Below are 26,172 nucleotides of genomic sequence, written 5' to 3' on the forward strand. Positions count from 1 at the left end.
CCAAATTAGCCTTCGTGATTTTTGTGGGTAAACAATTACCTCGAGAACCGATATACAATTAGTGTAATATCACTTCAATATACATTTGGCTGACCAGTTAAAACACTTTTAAACCCATTTATCAGTGATTTACTTTCTTTCGTAGTTACTTCACTCTGGCTTTATAGGGCAGAGCAGTGCCTTATATGCTTTGCTATTGATTGAACACTTCATACTAAGCATACACGGCTTCAGCTGCCTTTGACTTTTTCCCAAGCGGTTTGCGAGTCAGAGCACGGCATCTCGTGTATATATGTCACGGCATCAAAAAGACTGCAAGCCACAGGATTATGATAGCATTACAGATGTCATCTCCATGCAATGGCAGATAGAACCAAGAGATCAGAAGCAACCAGCGAGTCCTTTCATCTCGCTTTGATTTCAAACAGCGGGCAGGATACAGCTTGTGCCGAACGGATAGGTCCTCCGTGTGCGCAGCGTTTGGCCTATAATTCCTGGTTGTTGTTAGGTTGAACAATTGGTTCCTAAAAGCATAGCGAGTGACTCTAGACTGACTAGTGGCTCTTCATCTTACAACATGAGAGTGTGAATGAATGCACAGTGCTTTGTGCATGGAAACGTCTGCTATGCTTTCAGTGGATTTGTGGCTTAGTCGATTTCCACTTAATTCCCATCTACTCAAATGTAATACATTTTCACTGCATAATGTGTCACTGTATTTCAGTTTACACTCTGCAACCCACATTACCGATAGTTGGCATTTGGTGGCAGTCAATTTGCACCAACCTTTTGTGCATTATGCAATATGCACCCACATTTTGTGCAGAATGAAATAACTACTATATATTGTATGGAAAAGGTTTCCAAAATAGTCAAATCTCTCTCTCTCTCTCTCTCTCTTGCACTCTTATGTCCTTTCCTTCCGCAAAAGAAGGTGAAACAGGGGAATCTGTGATTCGCCTCTCAAACAAAGGTGTCATGGCATGTCTCGTCTTCTCTCCACCCTCACAGCTCCTTCCAGACGGATGACGACGATGAGGTGACGAACAAGACATGGGTGCTGACTCCTAAAGTGTACGAGAGTGATGTCACGCACATCCTCAACAGCCTACTAGACGGCTACGACAACAAACTCCGACCCGACATCGGAGGTAGGCATCGATTTTCATTCTCCCGCGGTGTTAACCATTAGTCACAGAGTCACAAAAGGGTTACGCCCACTCCCAGGGCCCAAATATACATTCTTACAGTGGTCCACAACCTCTCTGTCCTTGGAGCCCCCGTTATTATATCCGACATAAGCTGAGACCCCCCACACATGCACGAAGACATGCACGCACGGTCAAACGCACACAGGGGCGCCGACTTCTTATCACTGCCAAGGGTGCTCAAACCCCCCCACCCCCGCCACCAGATAAACTGGTCTAACGTGAATGGACGTCACGGGTGCTTTGAAATTACCAAGTGTGCCTGAGCACTCCAGTGGCCACTAAGTCAGTGCCCCCATGCTGCACGCACGCACACACTTCACAGTCGGAAACAGAAGCAGCAGACAGACTAGTAAAAGTGAAGTTACAGACACAGTCGGAAACAGAAGCAGCAGACAGACTAGTAAAAGTGAAGTTACAGACACAGTCGGAAACAGAAGCAGCACACATACACACACACACACACACACACACACACACACACTAGTAAAAGTGAAGTTACAGAGTGAATAACTTATGCCTGGATATTATAATTATGACTGATTTAAAAAGAAACAGTGCATTGTACAATAGCGTCACATCACAACCATATAGTGTATCTGCTAAGATCATACAGTAGTTTGAAGAAGTGGAAGTAATTTTACTTAACTTAAAACACCACAATCAGGTAATCAATAACATTTTATTGTCACAACATAGGTACTAAAACACATTGTTATGTATTTATTTAACCTCTGAAATGTAATGGAGTATAGTATAACTATAATAAAATAATAATAAAATGTGGTTAAGGTAACAGTACTTAAATTAGTTACTTTCCATCATTGTACTAAACATGCACAATATGTAGTCGAGTGACATATTGACATGTTGGACAGCAGAAGGAGTGTGCATGCGTGTAATTTTGTGTGAGTGTGCGTGTGTGTGTGTGTGTGTGTTTATGCCTGCGTGCGCACACCACTGTGGGTATATGTTTGTTCGCGTACACACATACTGTACAGTGTAGATGCAGTACTGCATGCACACGTGCGTGCGTGCTGTTTGCGTGTAGGTTTAGGAGGCCAGTAATCCATCACACCCCTGTTAGCCTTGTCTGTCAATATGAAGCGGGGAGACAAACAGAGAGCCAGCCAGCTGAGGAGTAGCATTCTCCCTTCACGTTGACAGACAGCTGGGCAGGGGTCCTGTGTCTGCGGGAAGTGCATATATCCTGCAGCTTGTCAAGCATGCACCACTATAGCAAAGCAGAGAAATGAAGGGAACGCGCTAAAGCCTTGAATTCCTGATTCATCGGTCAGTTTCCCAAGGATATAGTCACAGTCTGTCATTCACAATATTGGCCTGCATTTTATTTTTGGATGCCTGTCAAGCTGCTCTGTATTGCACTCCCACATCTCCAGACATGGGCCATATACTGTACATGTGTGCTGTGTTTGGCCTAGGATAAATAGTAGGTTTTTTGCATTGAGCAGATGGATATTTTCTAAGTGAGAAGTGGCTCCTGTTCTTAAAAAAACAAAACAATCAATGTATAGTGCTTCCTTTGTCAAATTACTAAATACTGTAGCAGTGCTGTACAGTAGACTTTGGCTCAATCTGCTGGGATATAGACTTATATTTCACAATCATTATATACAATGGGCATATGTCATTATAGGATAGCAGCTCTGGAATGTCACTGTGTTCTTTTAAGTTTAATTTGTGAAATCATTTGCCTATGGCAAGTCCTGCCAGGATTGGCGTCCCCATAGGCAAATTATTTTGCTCGTTTACTTAAAGAACCATTGTTACTGAAGTAACCTCCAGTTGCATGTCACTCCCCGACTAGCCTGAGCTAACGTGTTAGGTTTCTGGTCTAGAGGGGCGGGTCGCGGCTGAGATTTGCACACGCCCTGATTGGATCTCATCCATCTGTCCGTCACCCCCGGCCCCTCCTCTCCCCCCTAGTGCAGCGCTACGTCACATAATTTGGAGCGACGCCCACCCGGAAGGGTTGACTCCCAATTTTAGACCAGAGCGGCCAATGCATTCCTCCAGGCTTTCAATTTTTGCACCAACAAAAATGAAAGCCTGGTACCGAGGCTACTCCCCGACTCTCTCTCCCTGTTTTCTGCCTCTCTTCACTGTGTACTATATAAATTATAACTGTCATAATTTTTAATGTATTTTTGTGTCAAAACACACAAATCTAAGGGATTTCTGTCTGTCTGTCTGTCTGTCTGTCTGCAGTTCTGTGCACTGTAGTCTAAAAGGAAAACAATAGAAATGGCAAATCCCTCTGATTCTATTAACAACAGAAAACATTATAAACATACTGGTGCAGTGGTACCAGTGTCTGTATTTGTGATTCACCTAAGGCTCCTACAGTGCTGGTAACATCAAAGGCTCTGTGAAAACGGAATGAGAACATACAGTATGCACTAAAACTACAGCATAGCGCCGCCATTTTACAAGCATGCATAATATGTGCTGAATCCCAATGCATTCATATTCTACCGAATATACACAAAAGTTAAAATGTTCTTCTTTGAACAGCAAAGCCGACATAGACTTCATGACCCAAGTCATGTTAACCTATCCATCATTCCAAATTCCATAATGGAACTAATTATTCACAGCGTTTTATGCGAGGCATATCTCCTGACAATATCCTTCGCTGTGGGGCACTGACTTTAATATCACTGAGATGGCGAGTAATAAAGAGTGTGCGGGTGGGTCCGCAGCTGAGAGGCAAGTAGGCCATTCTTTATGGCTTTCAGCTTCCTGAGTGCACCCACAATACCTTGCTCTCTTACGAATGATGTCATCTTGGCCGCAGGCTTTCGCCAATTCAACGGGCCATATGGTTGAGGTTAAATACAATACAGAAACAAGTGAATGTTATTCATTCCATACTTATTTATAGGATTATACTTTATTATACTATATTTTCACAAGGTTGACAAAAAAACTATTTCCTTTTTTGGGGGGGAAATTGTGATGCTGTGAATTCATACAGTACAGGGCCTTTCTAACTGCCCTCCACCTTCAGGGAGTGAAGAACTGTATAATGAGATGGCATAAGATAAGATAGATTGTTATTGCTCCCCGGAGGGAAATTCTGGTGATATAGCAGCAAACAACAGTGAGAATAAAACACACGAGGTGTGCACGTAAGAGTATCAGTCAATAAACAAACCATAGTCAAACACACAGACTACATTATTTTTCTGGCCATATAGGGTGCAAATTTCAAATTGTGCTACTGTTATCTACTACAAATACTATTAACATTGAGTGACTGCAGTATCTTTCGGCCGTAAATTGTCTGTTTAATTTTGATATGTTGGGGTTGAACTGGTGGGGTGGGAGCATTTAGCTTGTGTTGTCTGTCTGGCTGCATGGATGTAAATGGTCTATACATTTGAGTTAAAAATAGGTCATGAATTGCTTATTTAAAATGTTATATATATTTGGTACTATAGTCTCTATAGCCTCCTTAGCCTCCTCTCTGTCTCGATGCACTGCAGGAGTGGCAAAGGTGAACCTTTCTCAGCTTGACACTTGCGCCCTGAAATAGACACTGCGTTGAATCTTGCTGTTTGTTTCAGAATGCGGAAGAGAAATGCCGCTGCTGCTGTGAATTCAGTGTCAGGATAAGAACTGCAGTCCAGTTTGTTTGTGTGTACTGCCAGGAACTTGTAGGTGTAGACAACCTCCCCTTGGATAGGGATGGGAGCCGGAGGGGGGGCCTAGCTCCTCTTACTCCACCGGGAGTTAACCACCAGCTCCTTGTTTCTGCCCATGTTGATCTCCAGCAGTGAATTGTTGTCAAACACCTGCACCCTGCAAGGTTATTCACCACAGCTCAGTACTCATCACCCGTGACACTAGGGATGCACCGAAAGGGAAATTCTTGGCCGAAACCGAATACCGAATATAGGAAACAGTTGGCCGAAAAACGAATACCGAATAGCCGAATACAGCTTTGTTGTAAAGCTACCTGATTATGGCAAAATACATGATTATGGATTTTCATAATCGATTCATCGGGCGATTATTTAAACGATTAATCGGATTATGGCCCCTTTTTTGCAATTACCTTTAAAAAAATGCTTCAAGTTATTGTAGGCATGTTGTAACTAACAATAAAGACAATAAAAATGAATACTCCTTCAAAATTTATATTTTACCCCCTTTTTAATACAATTTGATTTCATTGCCATTCCTTGTACTTGTAATGATACTGTAATCTGTAATGTTGACTGTGTATAGCTGACTGTCTTTCTTCCCATTTCTATCTCTGGGACCCCAATTTATTTTTATTTCTATTGTAAAAATCAATGTAAATTTTGAGAGTGTATTTGGTTCCATTTTTGCACTCTGTTACAGACCGGCCCCACTTGGTTTACTTCCTAACTATCTATAATTTAGCTGGAACTCCCACTATGAGAACCACTGTCCTACACAGTGTGTGGGCACGCACGCACACGCACGCACAAACACACACACACGCACACACACACAAACACACACACACACACACACACACACACACACACACACACACACACACACAATAGCATGCTAGCTGATAGGGGAAAACGTTCTTATTTAGCAGCCATATTAGCATGTTCTCTAGGCTCTAGTATCACATATGCCAAAGTTAAACAGCACTGAACAACTGATCATTGTTAAGCAAAACGTTCACGGACGTTCTGCTTCTGCTTTTGCCCTGCCTGTGCCCACTTCAATGCGCTGCTGAGATTACACAGGTGGAACAGATTTGAGGAGCTAACGAGCAAGCTACTGCTAGTGTTCGTTGTAGCCTGCATGCAAACTCACAGATTCAGACATTGGGGAGCATTTTTTGTCATACGACAAAAGAATAGACAGTGGCGGTGCTCACAAATACCATGTTTTGGGACCTGTTGATGAGCTCGCAGATTTCGTGGAGCGCATCGCAGCCACAGCACAGAGCAACTTGACGCTGTGTGTGTGTGTGTGTGTGTGTGTGTGTGTGTGTGTGTGGGGGGGGGGGGGGGGGGGGAGACTGAAGTTGGGAGAGAGAGAGAGGTAGATGCGGAGCGCTCTGGTTACGTTCAAGACAATCGCGTGTTGTGTTTATACCGACCCGGTGTTTTGACTATTCGGTGATATATTTTCGGCCTATTTGAGCCGAAACCGAATAGGCCGAAAATACATTTTTAGCCATTTTCGGCCGAATATTTTCGGTGGCCGAATTTTCGGTGCATCCCTACGTGATACAGATGACAATGGATGAGTCATCGGAGAACGCCTGTACTGTAGTTAGCACTTAAGTGTACTTGAGTAGTTGAAGCAAAAGACAGAGATGTAGAGCAGTGGTTCTCAACCTGTGGCTCTAATAATAATAAGAAAGAGGCAACATTTTTGAAAATATCCGATCTATGAGCTTGTACAGTAGATTGGCTATTTTCACTACTTTTCATTTATGGAATTTCTTTCTTTGGAGATTATAACAAAACTTCCATTGACCATGATGAATGTAAGCTTGCCGAGCCATGAGGCCCATTAGGCAGGAAAATATCTCCTGTTTCTGTAGCATGAGGCAGCTTGATGTACAAGACAACTAAGTACACACACTGAACATGATGTACAAGGACACCCCCTGGGCATGACTCTAGTATGTCACAGGGACTTACCCCTAATCAGAGTGCCAAGCAGGGAGGCACAGGGTCCCATTTTTCAGAGACTTTGGTATGACCCGGCCGGGGATCAAACCCTGACCTTCCAGTCTCAGGGCGGACACTCTGGTCATCATGTGTCAACAGTCTATGAGGATCAACAGCGTCTGAGAATTGTTGTGGTCCATGTGGCCTCAAACCCACAGCTCTGAGACAGGTCAAAGTAGACTGCATTGTCCGTCAACTGGTCATGTCCATTTGTACAAACATCTAATTAACTAAAAACACTGTAACATGTAAGTGAAGCAGCATTTTATCACTTAGACAAAGCACTAAGTGTAGTAGAACATTTTTAATCATCAAATAGTCACACAAAAGAGAACAGGCAGCTGCACTCGCAGAGAGAGAGAGAGAGAGAGAGAGAGAGAGAGAGAGCAGCATCAATGTACATTACACGTACATTACATTAATGAAGTACAACATCAGCAACGTATAATACTTGCATGGCGGCGTCCCCACACTCTACCTCAAGCTTGTAAATCAGCTATGCACAACACTGGCACACGACTATAAATCACACTTTAGTTTAGACCTAATTTGAAGTGCAACCCCCCCCCCCCCCCGCTGCCACCCTCTCTCAACCTCTCCACCTCTCTCTCTTTGAGCGTGGCCATGAACTCGCCCATCCCCCACATCCCTCAAGCTGCTGCCAAGTCACACAGATACAGTGCAGTTATAATTAGCCATCTCTATACTATTGTCACTGCCTCTGAACGACCAACAGATCCGACCAACCACACGGAGGCAAAGTATAGCCACCCTCCCTTGATCCGCGCGCACGTGCACGCGCACGCACGCTCACACACAAGTCTCCTCATGGTGCTAAATTACTGGGGGTTTGGATTCATCGCATATATGCCACAGTCCTTTGAAGTGCATTGTGAGGCTCATTCAATTTTAATGCCCCTGCAGTCTGTGTATGAAGATGGAGCAAACCAGAGAGAGAGAGAGAGAGAGAGATGCGGCAAAAAAATACGATTCAAGGTCATCATTTTGCCGGGGAAAATGAAATACAGATTGTTTTCTATCACATAAAACGTATGACATAGATTACACTGTACACTGGGATTTATACAGATCCAAATCCATCGATAACGTTTGGTGAGTTTATTGTAACTGACAAATTAATGTAACCACATTGTTTTGGTTACATTATCAGATTGTGTGATCATTAATGATGATTGAGACATAAAATACAAAATATGGTTGAGACATCGTATCATGCAAAATGCACACGATTTTTATTTTCAAAGATCTTGTGCGCTTATCAACTAGTTTTACATTTAATAGCTGTGGACTATGGAATATAAATCTGTACTTTCTTTTACTTCTGTTATGCAAGTGAGTGCTGTCATAACTAGTACAGTATGATGGCAAAGCCCTCGTTGATGTCCCCTAGGGCTATACCAAACACCATCTTGGTCTTCAACAGGGAGAACGGGACCCCTAGGAGGTCCTCAGAGGTACTACAGGGGGGGCCGCCAAACCTTGTGTGACAATGTATGTCTTTGACATTAACCACTTCAACCCTAGCGTCCCTTTTCTGAGGAGAACTTTAGCTCAGAATAACAGATCTACAAGCTCACAACGCCTCGCAGCACCCCGTTGAGTGAAAGGTCAAAGTATTGGCGGTTTACGTGGTTAAATGTCGGAAAATACACATTAACATGAATCCAACATTCACTGGTGATAATGCTGTCAAACAATATGTAGTGCTTAATGTCACTCTATTAAGGGGTCCTTGGCCAGAAAAAGACCTCTGCTCTAAAGTCAACTTTGTGAGATCAACGCTTCTACGACCGAGGCGTGTCTTTACTTGGCCAGAATGCATTGTGATTTAATCTCCTTTCATGTGTGAGCACCATGAGAAAAAATAAAGGGAAGCTCCGCACACTTCTTCAGGCAGTAGACCGAAAGACCCAAATGAATTGATTGTGCGCAGATCTGAGTGTGCGGAGCTTCCCTTTATTTTTTCTCATGTTCCCTTTGTGGCTCCAGCACCTCTCTTAAGTTTTTTCAGCGGATGAGCGGTGGTTCTTTTTCTATTTTTGTCTGATGTGTGAGCACCATGACATGGTGTTATACATCGGAATTGGACATAATCATCAAATACTGTGATTCCAGATGTTGCCCTGGTTATTTATCTCTCTTCAGCTGTATGAGAAAAAATTCTAAGCATTGATATGCTTTGTATTTATGCTAGAACTCAATTTCAAACGTTAATTCATGGAATTTACCTTTCCGTCCTGCACGCGTTGACAATTTGAAGTAAACAGACAATAATTATCATAATCCTATGTTGAAAATCAACACGTGTGATAATGTTAACTCATTGTTCTATAATTACTTCACTTGATACTCCTGTAGGGCAAGTGTATTCCACTTGAATCCGCTGCTCCCCCTCTTTTAGTGGCCACCTCCACTTGGAGCAACGTTCAGTACCAAGTGCCGAGGGGAAGTGCTAGAGAGGGTATAATAAATGACTAAAGTCGGCCTTAGACCAAACAACTTTTCACTGTTGCAGACAAAATCATTACGGTTTTGCTCGAGTCATGGCGTTTGTCCTCTCATCTTTGTCTTTTGCCATGTTGTCACTGCCGTTGTATCCGACTGACACACCTACAGATGTGCCATTCCATCACTTCAGGCTTTCCTGTACTTAATACCTAATTTTCTTTTCTGGCAATACTTGTTTTCTCAAGTTTCATTTCACAATTTAGCCTTGCGAATTATTCTCTTTTGTTACCGAAAACGGAAAACTTTTCAACACTAAAAAGAATCTGAATAGCGTGCGTGCGTGCGTTTCTAAAAGGTGCTCATGTGTATGTGTGTTCAATGTGCATTTGTGTGTGTATTCCTATGCCTGTGAATGGCATGAAAAATGAAAGTCATCGTCTCCCCTCTGCCACCCCCCCCTCTCCCTCTGACTCGTAGTCTTTCACTGTGTCACTATCCACATATAGCTGCCACGTAGTATAGGCTACCGCATATCAAGCCAGTGGGGGTCTTGGCCCAGCCATCCACTCACAGACATATACCGTCCAGTCATCCATAAACATATACACATTAGACGCTAAAGTGTGATGGTTGATCCGGGCTGTGACCCAACGGACATGACAGAGCATGGCTGTCCCTCTCGACAACGCAAGCTGTCCACTTCCTTCAGCCATACTTCCCCTGACACCCCCCACCCCCCCATGCCATGTCACCAGGCCAGAGTAAGGCAGCTCGACACAAAGAGCTGTCACGCACAGTGAGAGAGTCCAGTGTACACCTAGGACCACTCAAGCATGTATTGCACAGAGGAGTACGCGCATGCACACGGATAAACACACACACACACACACTATACTGTACAAACGCATGCACACACACACGTCAAGAGAATGAGGTTCCCAAAGCATTCACTCACATACAAAGTTTAGGGGAAATAAGGAGGGCAAATACTGTGGTCATAGAGAGAGAGAGAGAGAGAGAGAGAGAGAGAGAGAGAGAGAGAGAGAGAGAGAGAGAGAGAGAGAGAGAGAGAGAGAGAGAGAGAGAGAGAGAGAGAGAGAGAGAGAGAGAGAGAGACACAGACAGACAGACACAGACAGACAGACACAGACAGACAGACAGACAGACAGACAGACAGACAGACAGACAGACAGACAGACAGACAGACAGACAGACAGACAGACAGACAGACAGACAGACAGACGTTTCTGATGGTTAATTCAGAAATAATTAACTATGTTAATTCAGAAATAATTAACTAGGAAAACACAGTTAAAGCATAAAAACAACAGATACAAAAGAAAGGAGTAAACCATTGAAAGAATGGTAATTAATGTGTCTAGACTGTTGCGTAACTACAATGAGTAGCCTAGGTACATTTGCACATAACTATTAAAAAAGAACACATGTATCTCCAAGCTACAGTATCCCTCTCAATAATGGAAAAAATATTGCAGATAAAATAGAAACAAGAAGTCATTCATGAGTTCAGTCACAAGAGGGAATCGATTCACCGGGGAGTGATTGAAGTGAAATGCAATCTGTTTGATGTTATCGATGGAACCAGAGTATATGATGTGTTGCAAGTTGCAACAGTCAAATCCTATGGGGCTGCGATTGTTAGGAGAGATAAGAGCAAAATAAATGTAAAACGGGGATGAATCTGGAGCGAATGCTGAAGGCCCAACATCCTATGAAGATTTTGACCTCATTCCCCCCAGCTTTCCAGCTGCTCTGAAGCCTCTAGCGAGGACCTTGTTTCCTCTGTGCTATAACAATTCTAACTAAGGAAGGAAGGGGCACTGGGTCGGCTGAAAAGGAATTCTAGTAGGACTGATCATCTGCTCTGGTTTCCTCCACATTATGCTATTGGGTCATATAACCATGTCTACTACAACGAACTGCTAAGATTGCGATCTGGCTCTAATACTGAAATTCGGTTTAGACTTTATATGATCAATGGACAATCACCTGCTAAACTGAACTGCCTGCAATAAAAGCATATTGTCGCTGTCGCGCAAACCTCATATCTCCACATTTTGTAACTTCGTCATACTACAGCGCAGTGTCACTAAAGGTAACAAAAATAGCCGATCTACAAGCTCAAAACATGTCACATGTCGTAATGCATTTTGAGTTTGTCGATCTGCTATGTTTGCACGTTGTTTATTTGTTAATATCTATGAAATTAGGCTATAGACTTCACAATTCTTCTCACCGGGGAGCCTCGTCTCTCAGGCAGAAATAAAAGTTAGAAGATTTTAGGCCCTATACACACACCGAAGATCCTGAGGAAAATGTATGTGATTGTAAACTGTGTCTTTAGTACAGGTCACAGTATAAGCAGGGAAGGCATGAAGAAGTGGGTGGTTAGAAGTCAGGCATGTCCACTCGCATCTGCCTTTAAATAAATAACCTTAGTGTAAATTCTTAAAGTTAGTAAATTCTATGTTTGAGCTAGATGGATTGCATTATCACAGGCAGTGGCCCTGAGATGAGTTAGAGAGAGATGCAGCCACTGCACTGGAATTACACTCTCATGTAGTTCGTCCTCCCTCGGGAATGACCTCATGAACTAATAAATCATGAAAGGTGCTGTCCAGCGAAAAATGTTCACAGACCCAATAGTATGTAAGAACACCTTAGGGAAAGAACACAGCAACCCTTACCCAAGGACCAGACATTTTCACCTTAATCGTTTACATTTCGTTACTGTAGGCTACATGTCCAAAACTGTTACTTTTCAGTAAAAGCGATGGGGGGCGGGGGAAAAAATATCTGTGTTCCATCCAATGTAGTTCTTAGTGGTGAGACTAACCACATTCAACCAGGTGTCCCAATTTGGGCAAGTCGTTTGAAAATATTATATAAGTACTGAAAAAATTCATGCATAAATCTGTATTCTTCTGCTTTGCTTTTTCATCATTATCGATAGTGACGCTGTTAGTGATGAGGACAATCATGGCGATAACGATGCAGATAATGATGATAATTAATCTTTGCGGCAGCAGCAATAATACATAAGCTCCCTAAAATCAATAAGCTATAAAGCAGCAGATATGGCATGACAAGACATCTCTAAAATGTCCTCTTTTTGTTCCTCTTTTTTTTGCAGTCAAGCCGACGGTGATACACACGGATATGTTTGTCAACAGTATTGGGCCAGTGAATGCCATCAACATGGTGAGTAACACTGACTTAACAATAATGAATGTTGCATAGACCAACACTGCAGTTTAGAGGCTTATATAATTTGCTTTCATGTTATATTTAAACCGGGATGAAGTATATCTCCTAATATTGAGTCTTTAAAGGGGTTTCTGTTATAATTACCACAAAGGGACAGCTATTCTTTTAAAGCGGATGGCAGAACACAAAAATAGCTGTCACTTTAGATATTTAATGTCTGTATGTGGGCAACCCAATAGAGGGTATGCATGTGACATCATCATCATCATACCAGGAAGTTATGCGGGAAAGCCTACTCACCTACTGAGTGGCAAAAAACTACTTTCTGGCTTTGACAGCTCATACAACAACATTAAATTAGATTCACTCAATCTGCCATTGACTTTTTGCATGCGCATACCCTCTATAGTCTATAGCCACCTAATGCCCTGATCAGCGACTCCTCTGTCCCCTCATGTCCGCGTTTCCCTAGATCCTACTTAGACAATTTACAATTTAGCAGACGCTCTTAATCCAGAGCGATTTACATTAAGCAAGAACAAAAAAGCATGGGAATACATCACATAAAAACATTTATCATGAAACATGCGTAAGCTAAGAAAGTAACAGTGGAATATCTATATAATGAAACTATACATATAAACTATACATATATACTACTATGCAATACGTTCTATGATGTGCTATGACTACATACAATGCAATTATAGTGCTGTCTACATAACATGCTATAAGTCTGTATCAAATGCTATCTAAGACTACAGAAATGCTATCTAAGGGGATGGGGTAAGTGCTATGGGCCAGGGAGTTATGTGCAGGCTGACTTACAGTAAGTTACGCTTGTTTCTCTCAACACAGGCACTACGCAGTATCTTAAGCATGCACTTAACCAGTTGGAGCTGTTCAATCGATGCCAGACCAACTGATTGTTCCATGCAACGTCCTTATAAGTACATGCTCGCAAATTAAGTTTGGGTGGTTTTGGTTAATGTGATTGTACTCGGCCCATCAATCAAATAATGCTGAAACAAGATTTAAGCGTTGTTGCACAATGTTTGCTTATATAGTGGAGTAGAGTATACAGTACCATAAAATGGAAATACTTTTAAGTAAAGTAAAACTATACCTCAAAATTGTACTAAAATATTAAATACTTGCAGTATTTGAGTAAACGTGCTTAGTTTATGTTCCACCACTGCCAAGCGGTGAGGAGTAGGCTCTATTGTCTCTGGGGTGCCGCTCACATGGAATCCTCATGAACGCATTGTACTACGTACAGTATAAAGGCTTATGCTATTTCTAGACTTTGAAGACGAGAATACAGGCTAGCGTAGAGGAGTTAAGCTGCATCGACGCTAAAAAAAACTCTAGGATAAGGGGTGGTGGTATCTGATATTTCCAATCACATTGCAATTCAGCGTAATATTATGCTCTGCCTACAGCAGTGGTTTCAAACTGTTTGTGCCCGAGGGAAGCACACCAAAGTCCAACATCTCAATACACCTGTATTCGTAGAGAAAATAGCCGATCTACAACGTACACTTTCATGAGTTTATAGATCTGTTTGTTCGTGAAAAACAACAATAAATGTACAAAATCTAATTTTACTCGTAGTAAAATGAGATAGTATGTCCTGTATCTAAGGGTTATTTCACTTCACAAGTTAAGGGTCATTTTATCGTCTACTCAGGCTTTTGGGAGCACACCGGACAGTTTTAATTTGCTTGATTCAGTAGCCTATTTAGATAGTTAGTGTGTCCCTGGCTGGGTCCGTCCGTGCACGAAAATAGCATTTGGTTGGTTTTCAAATATCAAATATCGAAATAGTGAGTCGAGCAATTTAAAAACTGTCCAGGTACGGTAGTTCACAAAAGCCTGAATAGTCGCAAAAAATTACTCAAATGATTATTATTTTGAATTTAAATATCTCTAGAGCTGCTAGGCAAGTGAGTCGCCAAGGGGAGCAGCCGATGGCTGTGCATGTCAATGATTACGCTGTCTGAGGTGACAAGATGTGGTGGACGGAATAATCTGTCACTTAAAGAAAAACAAGCGCTGCCTTCCTATATTCTCCGGTCAATGACTGTCTGGGGGAGTTAAGATAAGTTGTGATCTGCATGCATGCTTCTACTGTAATTACATTCAACCCATACAGATAGACGACATGCGTGGGCTTGTACTATACAGTATGTATACAGTATGCATTTTTGTCTGGTCATGAATTGTATGCACCATGTTTTACTATCTTTATAGGTGTCGACGGCTAGTTCTGGTTTGACTGGTTAGGTGTTATATGGTTAGTTTTGGGGTGAGGGATCACGATTTTGAGTTTAGGTTTAGGCTAAAATCAGATAAAATTATCTGCTCAGATTAAGTAAAAAAAATTTTTTTTAAAGAAAAATCTGCTGTGTGTGTGTGTGTGTGTGTGTGTGTGTGTGTGTGTGTGTGTGTCTGTGCATGTGCGTGCACATGCGCGCGTATGCGTGTAAATGTGTACAGCATGAATGTGTATGAATGTCATGTACGTGCGAGTGAGTCCCCGCTACGATCCGCACGTTTCTACGTTAGCTGCAACGCCTGTTTGCTCACATGAAGGGTTGATTGATTGCTCCGCTGTCCGACATAATCAGCGGCACTGCCCCGGTGCTCTCACGCTGAAACACATGACAAATGCGACGGCCGGGCCGGGGACGGCAGATTGTTTTGAAGAGGAAGGGATTATATTGGATACTGGAATAGAACGACGGTGCTGGACGGAGGAGCGGGGTGGGTTAGGCATTTAAACACCACTGTGTGAGAATTATTACTTTTTTGGGCATGAGATTATCTTTTTGGGCATGTTCTACTTTATTCAATAGTGACAGATGATAGTAGAGATGTATGAATGATTAATAGTAGAGATGGAACAGGCAGGATAGAGTGGGGTTCATGAACTCAGGGCCAGCTGTGGGAAGGACTTAGCCTTCTTGGGATATGTAGGGCTGTCATGATTATGACATTTTACTTGACGATTCATTGTCACTCAATTAATTGCGATTAGCAATTTAATTGTGTTACTGTCGTTGAACATTATTGGAACATTATTAATAGAAATTTCTGTTTGGCTTTTAGCCTTCGTAAACAAAAGTTGCACAGGGCATATACTGCACCATAATACTTCAAAATAAACATAATAGTGGAAATAGCCGATCTACAACCTCAAAACATGTCACATTGCGACACATTTTGAGCTTGTAGATCTGCCATTTCCACTCTTTTGAAGTTTTGGTAAAATGTATTGACATTTTCAACATGGAAATTATTATGACGATTATGGTGATTATTAAAAAGATAATTGTGATTATCTCAAATAATTGTGATTAGGTGATTATGTAATGATTGCGACAGGCCTAGATATGTGTTCTACCAGGTGAACTACCTCATTGCCCACGGTTGGGATTTTTATTTTATTTTTGCTTACATGAAATCAATCAGAATATGGCAACATTATGATGATTTGGCTGGAAGGAAGAGACAGAAGGGGAAAAATAGGGTGATACTGCAGCATTGGCAGGAGATCCCCACTCATCGCTGCGTTGCATTTTCAACTATCAAATTTCAACCTTCAAATCTCATTTAGGAGGGTTTTTTTGTGCAGATTTTGGCTTTGTCGTTCGACTATATACCGTATGCTTTGCCAGGACGTTGTGTCCTCTCGCATATCCAAATCCCCTGACCTGACTTTCCCCCGTTCTTCACTGTGAGCCGCCAGGCCAAAGCATTCCACAAATACACAGAATATATAAGAAAGACTGACAGCTCTCACTCTCCCTCTCGTCCCCGGCTCTATCCTTATCACTCCTCCCGACTTTCTCCCACTACACACTCCATCACACGTCTCCGTTACCTCAGGCCTCTGTTGACAAGACTTTGATCCCTCTTATGTGCTTTGCAACACAATTCTTGGGAGGGGCTGAACAGGAGAGGTTTTGTTGGACTGAGGGCAAAGCAATTGGCAACGGTGGGTTGTGACTCAGGTTAGATAATACTTTAGTCAAACAATAGGGGGCAAGCAAATTGCCCACCTGAATAATACCAATTACATTTTAACGCTCTTTAGCAAGGACAAAGGGATTTCACAGCTTAGGAAAGCTGTGGACTGAGGAAAAAGTGCCCCTGAATTATTATTTCAGAGTCCAGTTTCCTTTGTCGTCTGTTAAGTCATTTTCATAGGCGAGTGATTGTTTAACACTCTCAGAGTGGTTATAGAGTCTCAAAACTAATAGGCGGATAAGCATCATTCTTCTGAACACTGCAAGGGCCTCAATTACACAAAGCAATCGTCACTCCATGCAGACTAATATCTTTGAGATATGCATCCCCAAGAGGCTATGGACTGGAACTAACCATGGATATTCAGGTACTGGTAAATTGCAAAAGACTGAAATACCAAGTTACAATGTAGTTAGGTAATAATAGGCTACCCTATATGTCAAAGGAAAAAAAAGCAAATGTCTTAGATTTCAGCAAAGCTCTTCTTAGTTATACTAAATTTGTTCTTGCCAAATCGTTTTGTTCTGAATTTCAAGAAGATCACTGTGTCCATTTGGAGTCCTGGCTACTATAAACAGCACACCATAGCCTAGCGCTGTTCCCTCACGCTGAAAGCACACAAAAGGTCATAATATATTTGCCAAATCTAAAGACAACAGCTGAAAACAGCTTTACACTGCAATAGTGCAAAATAGATGTGGAAGTGTCATGCCAAACCATGTTGGTATGTGAGCGCTAGTAATGCGCAGTGACAAACCTTCACGCAGACATGCCCAGGTGGACGTGTGCTGAGGTCCACTATTGCATCATTTTAGCCCACAGTGCCCAGTAAGTGTATCATGCAATACCTAGAGACTGTAAATTTCATGAGGAACAAAGGGATACCATACGACCGCACCTCAAGCCAAAACTCAGGCTGTGTAATAATTGTGACATGCCTAGATATGTGTTCTACCAGGTGAACTACCTCATTGCCCATGGTTGGGGTTTTCTTTTAACTTTAGCTTACATGAAATCAATCAGAATATGGCAACATTATGATGATTTGGCTGGAAGGAAGAGACAGAAGTCTGAGACGGAGCTCATTCCAGTATTGACAACCTTTTATGGACAGTACATTTTGACTGAAGGTAGACTTTCTTCATGGACCTCACAGTCACCCCTGGATGCAGACCTGGTGTCATACCCACCACGCCTTTTCATATACACACATCACATGCCCCAGACAGGCTGAAAGTCTATGGTAGTAGTAGTACTAGTCCATCAAAACCGGGAAAGCATCTGTGTAATTTTAGATTTTCTTTTAACTCTTAGGATTTAGAACAGCTGTGCTTCTCAAAAATAGCAGATCCACAAGCTGCATATGCCAATTTTGAAAGATATCTAAAATGTTAAGAACATTTTGAATAATTTTGTTATTAAAAATAATGTAAATATATATCTCTTCTGGGGGTCCCTGGCACAACATATTTTCAGATGTGGAGGGGTCCACACTCACAGCCAAATACATTTGGGGCTACTTGACATGAAAACGTTTGAGAACTACTGATTTAGAAGGCATTTGTAGAATCAGCCTCAGGTCTTATGTACTGTACAGTAGTCTCTCGAGACAGACTGTGACTAGGGCGCTGATTGTCCTTGCCAATGGGTACCCAGATTGGGTCTTATGGGTTAACTCTGCCATTGTACACATGGAACTAAATGTCAGATTTAAGGTGAAATGTTGATTCACAGTTCTATGTCTTCATATAAGTTCAAAGGAGCAAGAGTGTTAGGCCAATGTAGTATTATAATCGGCAATGTGGTTCCATGTTATTGGCACAATTTAACAATAATGTGTCATAAACCAACAAGGATACCGCATATATGATAGCGAAATATAATATGATATGGTTAAAATCGTACTCATAGGGTAACGCCATGTTAACAATGATGTTTTGCCTTGTAGTTTAACTACTGATTGCTACATCTACAATGTTTGTTTTCTCCACAATCAGGAGTACACCATCGACATCTTTTTTGCCCAGACCTGGTACGACAGAAGGTTAAAGTTCAACAGTACGATGAAGGTGCTACGCCTAAACAGCAACATGGTGGGCAAAATCTGGATTCCGGACACATTCTTCCGGAACTCCAAAAAGGCAGACGCCCACTGGATCACCACACCTAACCGCATGCTCCGTATTTGGAATGATGGACGAATACTCTACACGCTGAGGTGAAACATTAAGAATGCTTAAGGCCCTGCCATACAGACTATAACACAAGCCCTCATAGATATATTTGTATACCCTGAAATAGACACAATTATCGTACTTCAGAAACTGTGAGAATAAGGAGGACATAAATGGGATATGATGTAATTTGCCGACTTCCATTTCACCTGTACATACAATATAGTACAGACTAGAACACAAGCTGAGGTAGGTATACTGTATCAGACAGTACACCAGTGTTAAACTGTTAACCAGGTTAAATAAAGGTTAGAGTTAGAGATAGTGATACTGACACTGCCCCGAATCAATTGCTAATGCAATTGGTTTGGTACTCTGGTACTTGACTATTTAGCAACGTCTCACAAGATGTATCATCTTCATTAGGAACCCCATTAGCTGCCAAGGTGACTAGTCATGCTGACTGCTAGCCTTCTTAGGGTCCACAGAAACACAAGGTATCGGCAGGTATCGGCACACGGACATACACATCTCTTTCTGATTTCTCCTGAGATTTCTAAAATGTATAGCAACTGGCATTTCTTTACTGGCCAGTGACAATTAGAACTCTATTATACTAATTGCCTCAAGGTTCAGGTCCTTTGACCTCAACCAGGGCAAGGTTGTAAAGGGTTCCACAGTTCAGGTCGTATGATGGTGTGTTGCGAATGATGCATTAGTTAGTTTACCATTTTCGACACAGCACACTATGACAAAATATAAATTAGGCATTACAGTGCATCATCAATAATAACAGAACTGTTAGAGACTCAATCAAGCTTTGATGGATGTTCTCCCTCACAAAACATCTTCATTAGTTCGTTAAGGAACTTGGAGTCCAACCAACGGTTAATTAGGATGGCCGCTTTGTTTCACAGCACAATGATACGTGACAGAAGTGAGCGCACGGACGGGTAAAGTCAGTTAAGGTCACATTCTCATTAAGGGGGAGTCTAATGACTCCAAGTCCTGGAGAAAACAGAAAACGCTATTAATTGGAACATTAATTAATAATGCATGTCCTAGGGGGGCTGATTCTCTGTGGAACAATCAATCTTAATGGATTTTTCTCCCCCAAATAGCATAGAGAGATTATATGTATATGTGTTAGATAGTAACTGCATGATTGTTTTATTACCAACATATGTTTTCATATGTTATTTAACCACTTCAACCTCAGCTTTGGGAGGAACAAGAACATTCAGCAAATATGATGTAGGCGGTAGGGCTGGGTGCAATAACCGCAATACCGCCATACCGCCATACCGCCGGTATGTAACGCATACCGCCGGTATGTAACGCATACCGCCGGTATGTAACGCATACCGCCATACCGCCGGTATGTAACGCATACCGCCATACCGCCGGTATGTAACGCATACCGCCATACCGCCGGTATGTAACGCATACCGCCGGTATGTAACGCATACCGCCGGTATGTAACGCATACCGCCGGTATGTAACGCATACCGCCATACCGCCGGTATGTAACGCATACCGCCATACCGCCGGTATGTAACGCATACCGCCGGTATGTAACGCATACCGCCATACCGCCGGTATGTAACGCATACCGCCGGTATGTAACGCATACCGCGGTATCGGGTTCACTACCGCGGTTAAAACATTTTATGAAATGATTTTTTTTTTTTTTTATGAAATGAAAAGTGTATCATAATAAACAGTGACGCTCAGTCAGTCTAATCATGCCAGCAACACAACAACACCAGAGGGAGTTCAAAAAACCATGTGCAACCCAGATTCGGCACAAACAAGGATTGAATGAGTGATTGATTGATTGATTGATTGATTAAAATATTTATTAACAGTTTGCAGAATTACACTACATTTCAAGCACAACTCAATACAAAGACTGTTAACTGTGAGTGGACACTTGTTTACAAGAGGGTCCACCTAAATTCATTTCACTCCTATGCCACAAAAATGTGGAACGCCCTACCAACTGTCATTAAGATGTAAATCCCTTGACTCCACCCACCCCTTTCCCCCCTCACTGTATACGTTTTCCCCCTTTTGACCTCCTTTATGATGATTTCCTGTTTTTGGCTTTATAGAAGTGCATAGTGTACAAAATGATATGATGAATTGAAAATGGTGGACCCTCTTGTAAACAAGTGTAATGCTTTATGGCAGGGGTATTCAATTAGATTAGGCCTCCTATGTGACACAGACCGAGTAGAAAAAAACGTGCCATTTTATCATGATTATTAGTGAGGACCTATTATAATATAATGTGCGATATTAATTGTGAGATTACCATAATGACGGTAATCATTAAAGGACCACTTTTGAACCTATCTTCATATTATGAAGATAGGTTCAAAAGTGGTCCTTTAATGATTACCGTCATTATGGTAATCTCACAATTAATATCGCACACACCATACCTGTAACTTTTATTAGCCCTCTTATTATTCCCTTATTATTAATTTTTTTGGGGGGGCGGTAATAACCGCCATACCGGCGGTATGGGGGCTGGCAATAACCGCGGTAATAAAAATCCCATACCGCCCCAGCCCTAGTAGGCGGTGGGGAAAACGTTCTGACTACAGTACTTGTAACTCAAGTCCGTTTCACTAAGAGGAGAGGGTTTAAGTGGTTAATAATAATTACAGAATTGTCTTTGTATTTGCAGGCTGACAATCGATGCCGAGTGCCAGCTTAAACTGAACAACTTCCCAATGGATGAGCACTCATGTCCCCTGGAGTTTTCAAGCTGTAAGTCTCGCCATATGCTGATTACACCTCTCTCTTTCCATATCCATCCATCCATCTCACATTAAATGTTATCATTTAAATCTTTTTTTAATGACAATTTCAATCAAAAATATACCCCCAAACATAATCCCACTACTGAGGTACTGAGGAGTGAGATTTTTAACAGGATCATATTAAAAGGGAATTACACACACTTAACCCATTCAGACCTGAGGACGATTCTACCAATGTCTTCTAGATCCTGACAGTTTTCTGAAAAACCTCATGTTTCTATGTCAGTCGTTCTCAAACTATTTCATGTCAAGGACCCCAAACATTATATGTAATTTGCCTGAAAATATGTTGTTCCAACTTCCAGGGATTCCCCAGAAGCAAAGATTTTAGTTAAAAATGTTCGCTCTGAAAGAATATATATTCAAAAGATTTGCGCTCACGATTAAAATAAATCTTTTTCAATGGCTAAAGTATACCATAATACTTGAAACACCAAAAGGCGGGCCTGGGCCGCGGCTCAGCGGTCCACGCCCCTTGGCCCGTAGCCCGAGCCTGGCAGTGTGCCGCGGGCTCGACTCCCAATCCCGACAGCCTTCACTGCATGTCAATAATAAAACATTAAAAAAAAAGAAGAAACACCAAAAGGCGTTCCCGTCCAGAATGGGTTAAAGTCTTCATCAAATCAAACGGATTGAGTTTGAGGGTGGTATAACTGTAACGATCATCGGCAGTCCAATTGATGAGTTCAGAGGTTTGAAACAGCAGCAGAACTAGTAAGCTGCCACTATTGGACTAAAAAGCTGAACCTAATGAAAAGGGACAACTCGCAAACAAGAACACTGGCCTTTAATGCTTATTTCAGCCTTTTAATACCGGTCTGTGCACCCTACAGTATAGTATTTACAACGGTTGTGTTTCTCCAAATAAAGGGGAAAAGGAAATACCGTAAGTATGCATTTCCTGATATAGTGTCATTAGTAAACATGAACAGAAGAATATTACGACACAGCCGCATCAGTAAAGCATGGAAAGAGAGAGCAGAGAAAACACTGCACTGGGTAATTAGTAGGGCGAGTATGCTAGTTCATCACTCTCAAACTAGAGGCCTGAGTGTTAGATCGGTGGTTGTCGGGCAGAGATATTGAAGATTGTGTAGCTGAAACAATTAGATCACCTGGAACGAATTGATTCAGCTGTAACCATTTTGTGAAAGTGTCTTGTTTACGAGTCTAGGGGTTGGAATTCACCACGGCGAAATGTGCATCCGGTTTGACTGAGCGTCAACACAATCTGCCGTGTTCAGGGGAGGGAAGCAGGGCGGGGAGGCTTTGGTGGCGCCTGTCAAGAGGGGTATGTTGAACAGGATGAGTAAGACAGAGGTGCTTTCTCCTCACTGGCGGGTGAGCATGCACGATACAATAGCAGTGACAACGCAGACATGTGTGGGGAGGAATTTGTTGGTATGATGACTAAATTGGGCGGAAAAAAGGAGTGAAAAATAAATAAATCATTGGCTACACTAAATTGGGAAAAAAGACAATGTTTTTTTTGGTCAAAGTCATATCCACCATACCTCCTGCTCGGCCAGTATTATTCTGAAGTTGTTTAAGACTGTGACAGAGCCCACAGGGAGCCTTTCTTCCTTGTGAGGAGTGGATTAAAGGGTTCATTTATGCTAATGAGCTTTGCCAAGAAGCTACAGGGCAAGGCACCACTGGATATTCTCCAGAGAATGCTTCCTAAATAGCTGCAGTGTAACTACAAAGAGAAAGGGAAACTGTGGGCTCAAAAACAGGACAGAGAAAGGCATTTAAAAATTGATGAAAAGATGTTCTCAGCACTCATAAAATCAGTTTATGTGTCAGTTGAGCTCAATCTCCAAGATCAGCAGGATGCAGCAATTCACCATTTTAACATAATTGTCTCAACACATGCCAAGAATTGCACCTCTTGATGCCCAAAAGGATGTCTGGACTCTGGAACACTCCACACGAAGGCTTTGCTGCTTCTGTACACACCATCAGAGAAGTCATCTTTGCGCTGTTACAATTGGAACGAAATTCACGACAGAACGGCTGGATGCTTTTCTTTGTTTTGTGATGGAAATTGGAAACGCATTAAATTCCCTGACTGACTCTCCACAATCGCTTCACATATTCCAAAAGCAGTGAACAGCTTCATTTATTGTTGACTCTTCCTCCTGGGTCATTTTTTGCATGATTACACAAACTATTAGACGTCCCTTTTTGTCTATTACAATTAACCACACTGTTTCCCTGGCAGCAGCACCATTTCAACAGAAGAACATCAAGACACTGTGTTCTAGAGACGCAATGGCAGATTAAAGGGCACATATTGCTCGATTGGCTCACCAGCGAGATAAGCTTAATGTGGGTAATGGGCATGGGATACATGCCCATCTGAGGTCCAAGACATCACTCCAATTAAAAAGCAAATAAAGAAACAAACAAAACATTACAGTACAGTGTGCAACAGGGAAAGTTGATGCGCTCTATGTAAACCAACTCGCTTGGCTCTCTGGTTGCAAACAATAGGGGGAATGGAGTATAGTATCGTCCCCGGGGGAGGGGGGCGATCACTTTCTGCATTCACCCAGCAGATGGCTTGCCGAGATGGCTTTTTGATGAGCGCTCTGTGGGGAGCTGTTAGGGTTTAATGGACACTTTGATGCATAGATGGGTGAGCCGAGGTTCCAACCGATTGGATTGGGAACCTACTGCTTCTGAACCACGTGGGCCATAGGTCAAGAGCCTATCTCCTGTTTCCATAGTGTGGTGCAGCTTGATGTCGACATGATGCTAGTCTGGGGACTTGGAATTACACCCATTCCAACCCTTGATGCCGAGTGCCAAGCAGAGAGGCATTACCACTTTTCTTTTGGTGTGACTCGGGCTGGTGATTGAACCCCTGACAAAAAAATATGACACCACCATTATTTACAGCAGTTTTCATATAATTTGTTTTGTTCATGTTTCATCCCGTCCTGTCCTGCTCTGCTTGTTGTATTGTGTTCTAACTGGTCTCATCCATCCAGATGGATACCCCCGGGAGGAGATTGTGTACAAGTGGAAGAGGAGCTCTGTGGAGGTTGGAGACATCCGCTCCTGGAGGCTCTACCAGTTCTCCTTCGTTGGCCTGAGGAACACTACAGAGATCGTCAGGACCGTCTCAGGTAAGATCTACTGGTCTAACATCAATTAGTGCATTTATATAGCGCCTTTATCCAAGGCGCTTTACATAGATGTGCATTACAACATTCACCCATTCACACACACAGTCATACACCGATGGCGGCACCAACCGGAGCAAATAGGGGTTCAGTGTCTTGCTCATGAAGGACACTCCGACACTAACTCTGGGAAGCCCAGGTTCGAACTGGCAACCTTGCCGTTACCATCCAGCCACTCTACCCCTGAGCCACCGCCGTAATTGATTTTCAATTACCTTTTCAGTGATTAAGGTTACTTACAATAGCTCCACTTGGGAGTAATGCACACCTGATATTATTTGAACAATTCAGATGATTGGTTTAATTCCACCCATCTTGTACTGGTTACAAGAATCACTTTCAGATGCTATGGCTGTGATCTACGACAATCCTAATTGGGTAGAAAACTCTTGTAAATGTCTCATATATAGAGTGTGTCTCATTATATATATATATATATATATATATATATATATATATATATATTATATTATATATATCATATACTGTAGTACACACAGCCTCTTTGGTATCTATAATGAACAAACTCCTGTCACTCCTCATATTCAACTATTTATTTGCCCTTAACCTGCTACATCAGAGAAGATAAATCAGCATATCAGCAATCAGCATACTGTAGTTCAGCTTGATTTAGCCGTGTGTAGCGATATGCTCACTGCGTGGATATTTAGTCTCGTCCCTCTCAGTACTAGATTATATATTTTCTTTTTTTTGCAATGCCCAGTATTCAAATCTTTGAATACTTAATGGTTATAGCCTGGCTCTAGACCAATCTGGTTGGCTCGTCACCACTTCGGCCCCGAAGTCCCCCCACAATTGAGAGGGGTCAGACTTAATCTGCCTGTGGCAATATGCATTGCAAAGGCAAATGAAGGCCGGCTAGATTTGATTTGCAAAAATGGTATTGCTGATCAAAGAAAACCTGTACCTACTACCTATACTTGTAGGTGTGATCAAACCCAGAGAGAGTCAATTCAAATTAAATCTAGACTAGTCCGTACTCTACTGTGCTTTCCTCCACAAACACTGATGTGGTTTTAGACTATTCTCCCCTAAATTAATTATACCCTGTATTTATTCTTGGCATGCCCTAGCAAGAGTACATGCTGCTGGATTAAAAGACTGTACTGTGCAATAAATAAGAAGGAGAAGAACAATAGAATAAAATCTGATGTCTATTGGCTGGACTCCACCAGCTAATGACGTACAGGAATATGAATGTTTGTGAGAAAAGAGAGAATTGCTGCTTTTCCTCGACTTCCTAGCATTTGCAGCGGACAGAAATGTATTTCTTTCTCAAACACTACGAACTCACAGCATGTCATGCTGCAATGTGTCGTGAGCGT

General features: G+C 42.1%; 1 protein-coding gene across 1 annotated transcript in view; it reads left to right on the forward strand.

Moving 5' to 3' along the window:
* The window catches only part of gabrg2 (gamma-aminobutyric acid type A receptor subunit gamma2), a gene marked incomplete at its 3' end in the record, with an annotated part of 76,098 nt that overhangs the window by 11,261 nt on the left and 38,665 nt on the right, over positions 1-26,172 (forward strand). The window contains exons 2-6 of the mRNA XM_083789077.1: positions 1,012-1,151; positions 12,525-12,592; positions 18,628-18,848; positions 21,500-21,582; positions 24,632-24,769. Of these exons, the coding sequence (XP_083645203.1) occupies positions 1,012-1,151; positions 12,525-12,592; positions 18,628-18,848; positions 21,500-21,582; positions 24,632-24,769 (650 nt within the window). The remainder of the gene's footprint in view (positions 1-1,011; positions 1,152-12,524; positions 12,593-18,627; positions 18,849-21,499; positions 21,583-24,631; positions 24,770-26,172) is intronic.

This window comes from Protomyctophum parallelum (assembly GCF_964188405.1).
Source record: "Protomyctophum parallelum genome assembly, chromosome: 1".
NCBI classification, from domain to species: Eukaryota; Metazoa; Chordata; class Actinopteri; order Myctophiformes; family Myctophidae; genus Protomyctophum; species Protomyctophum parallelum.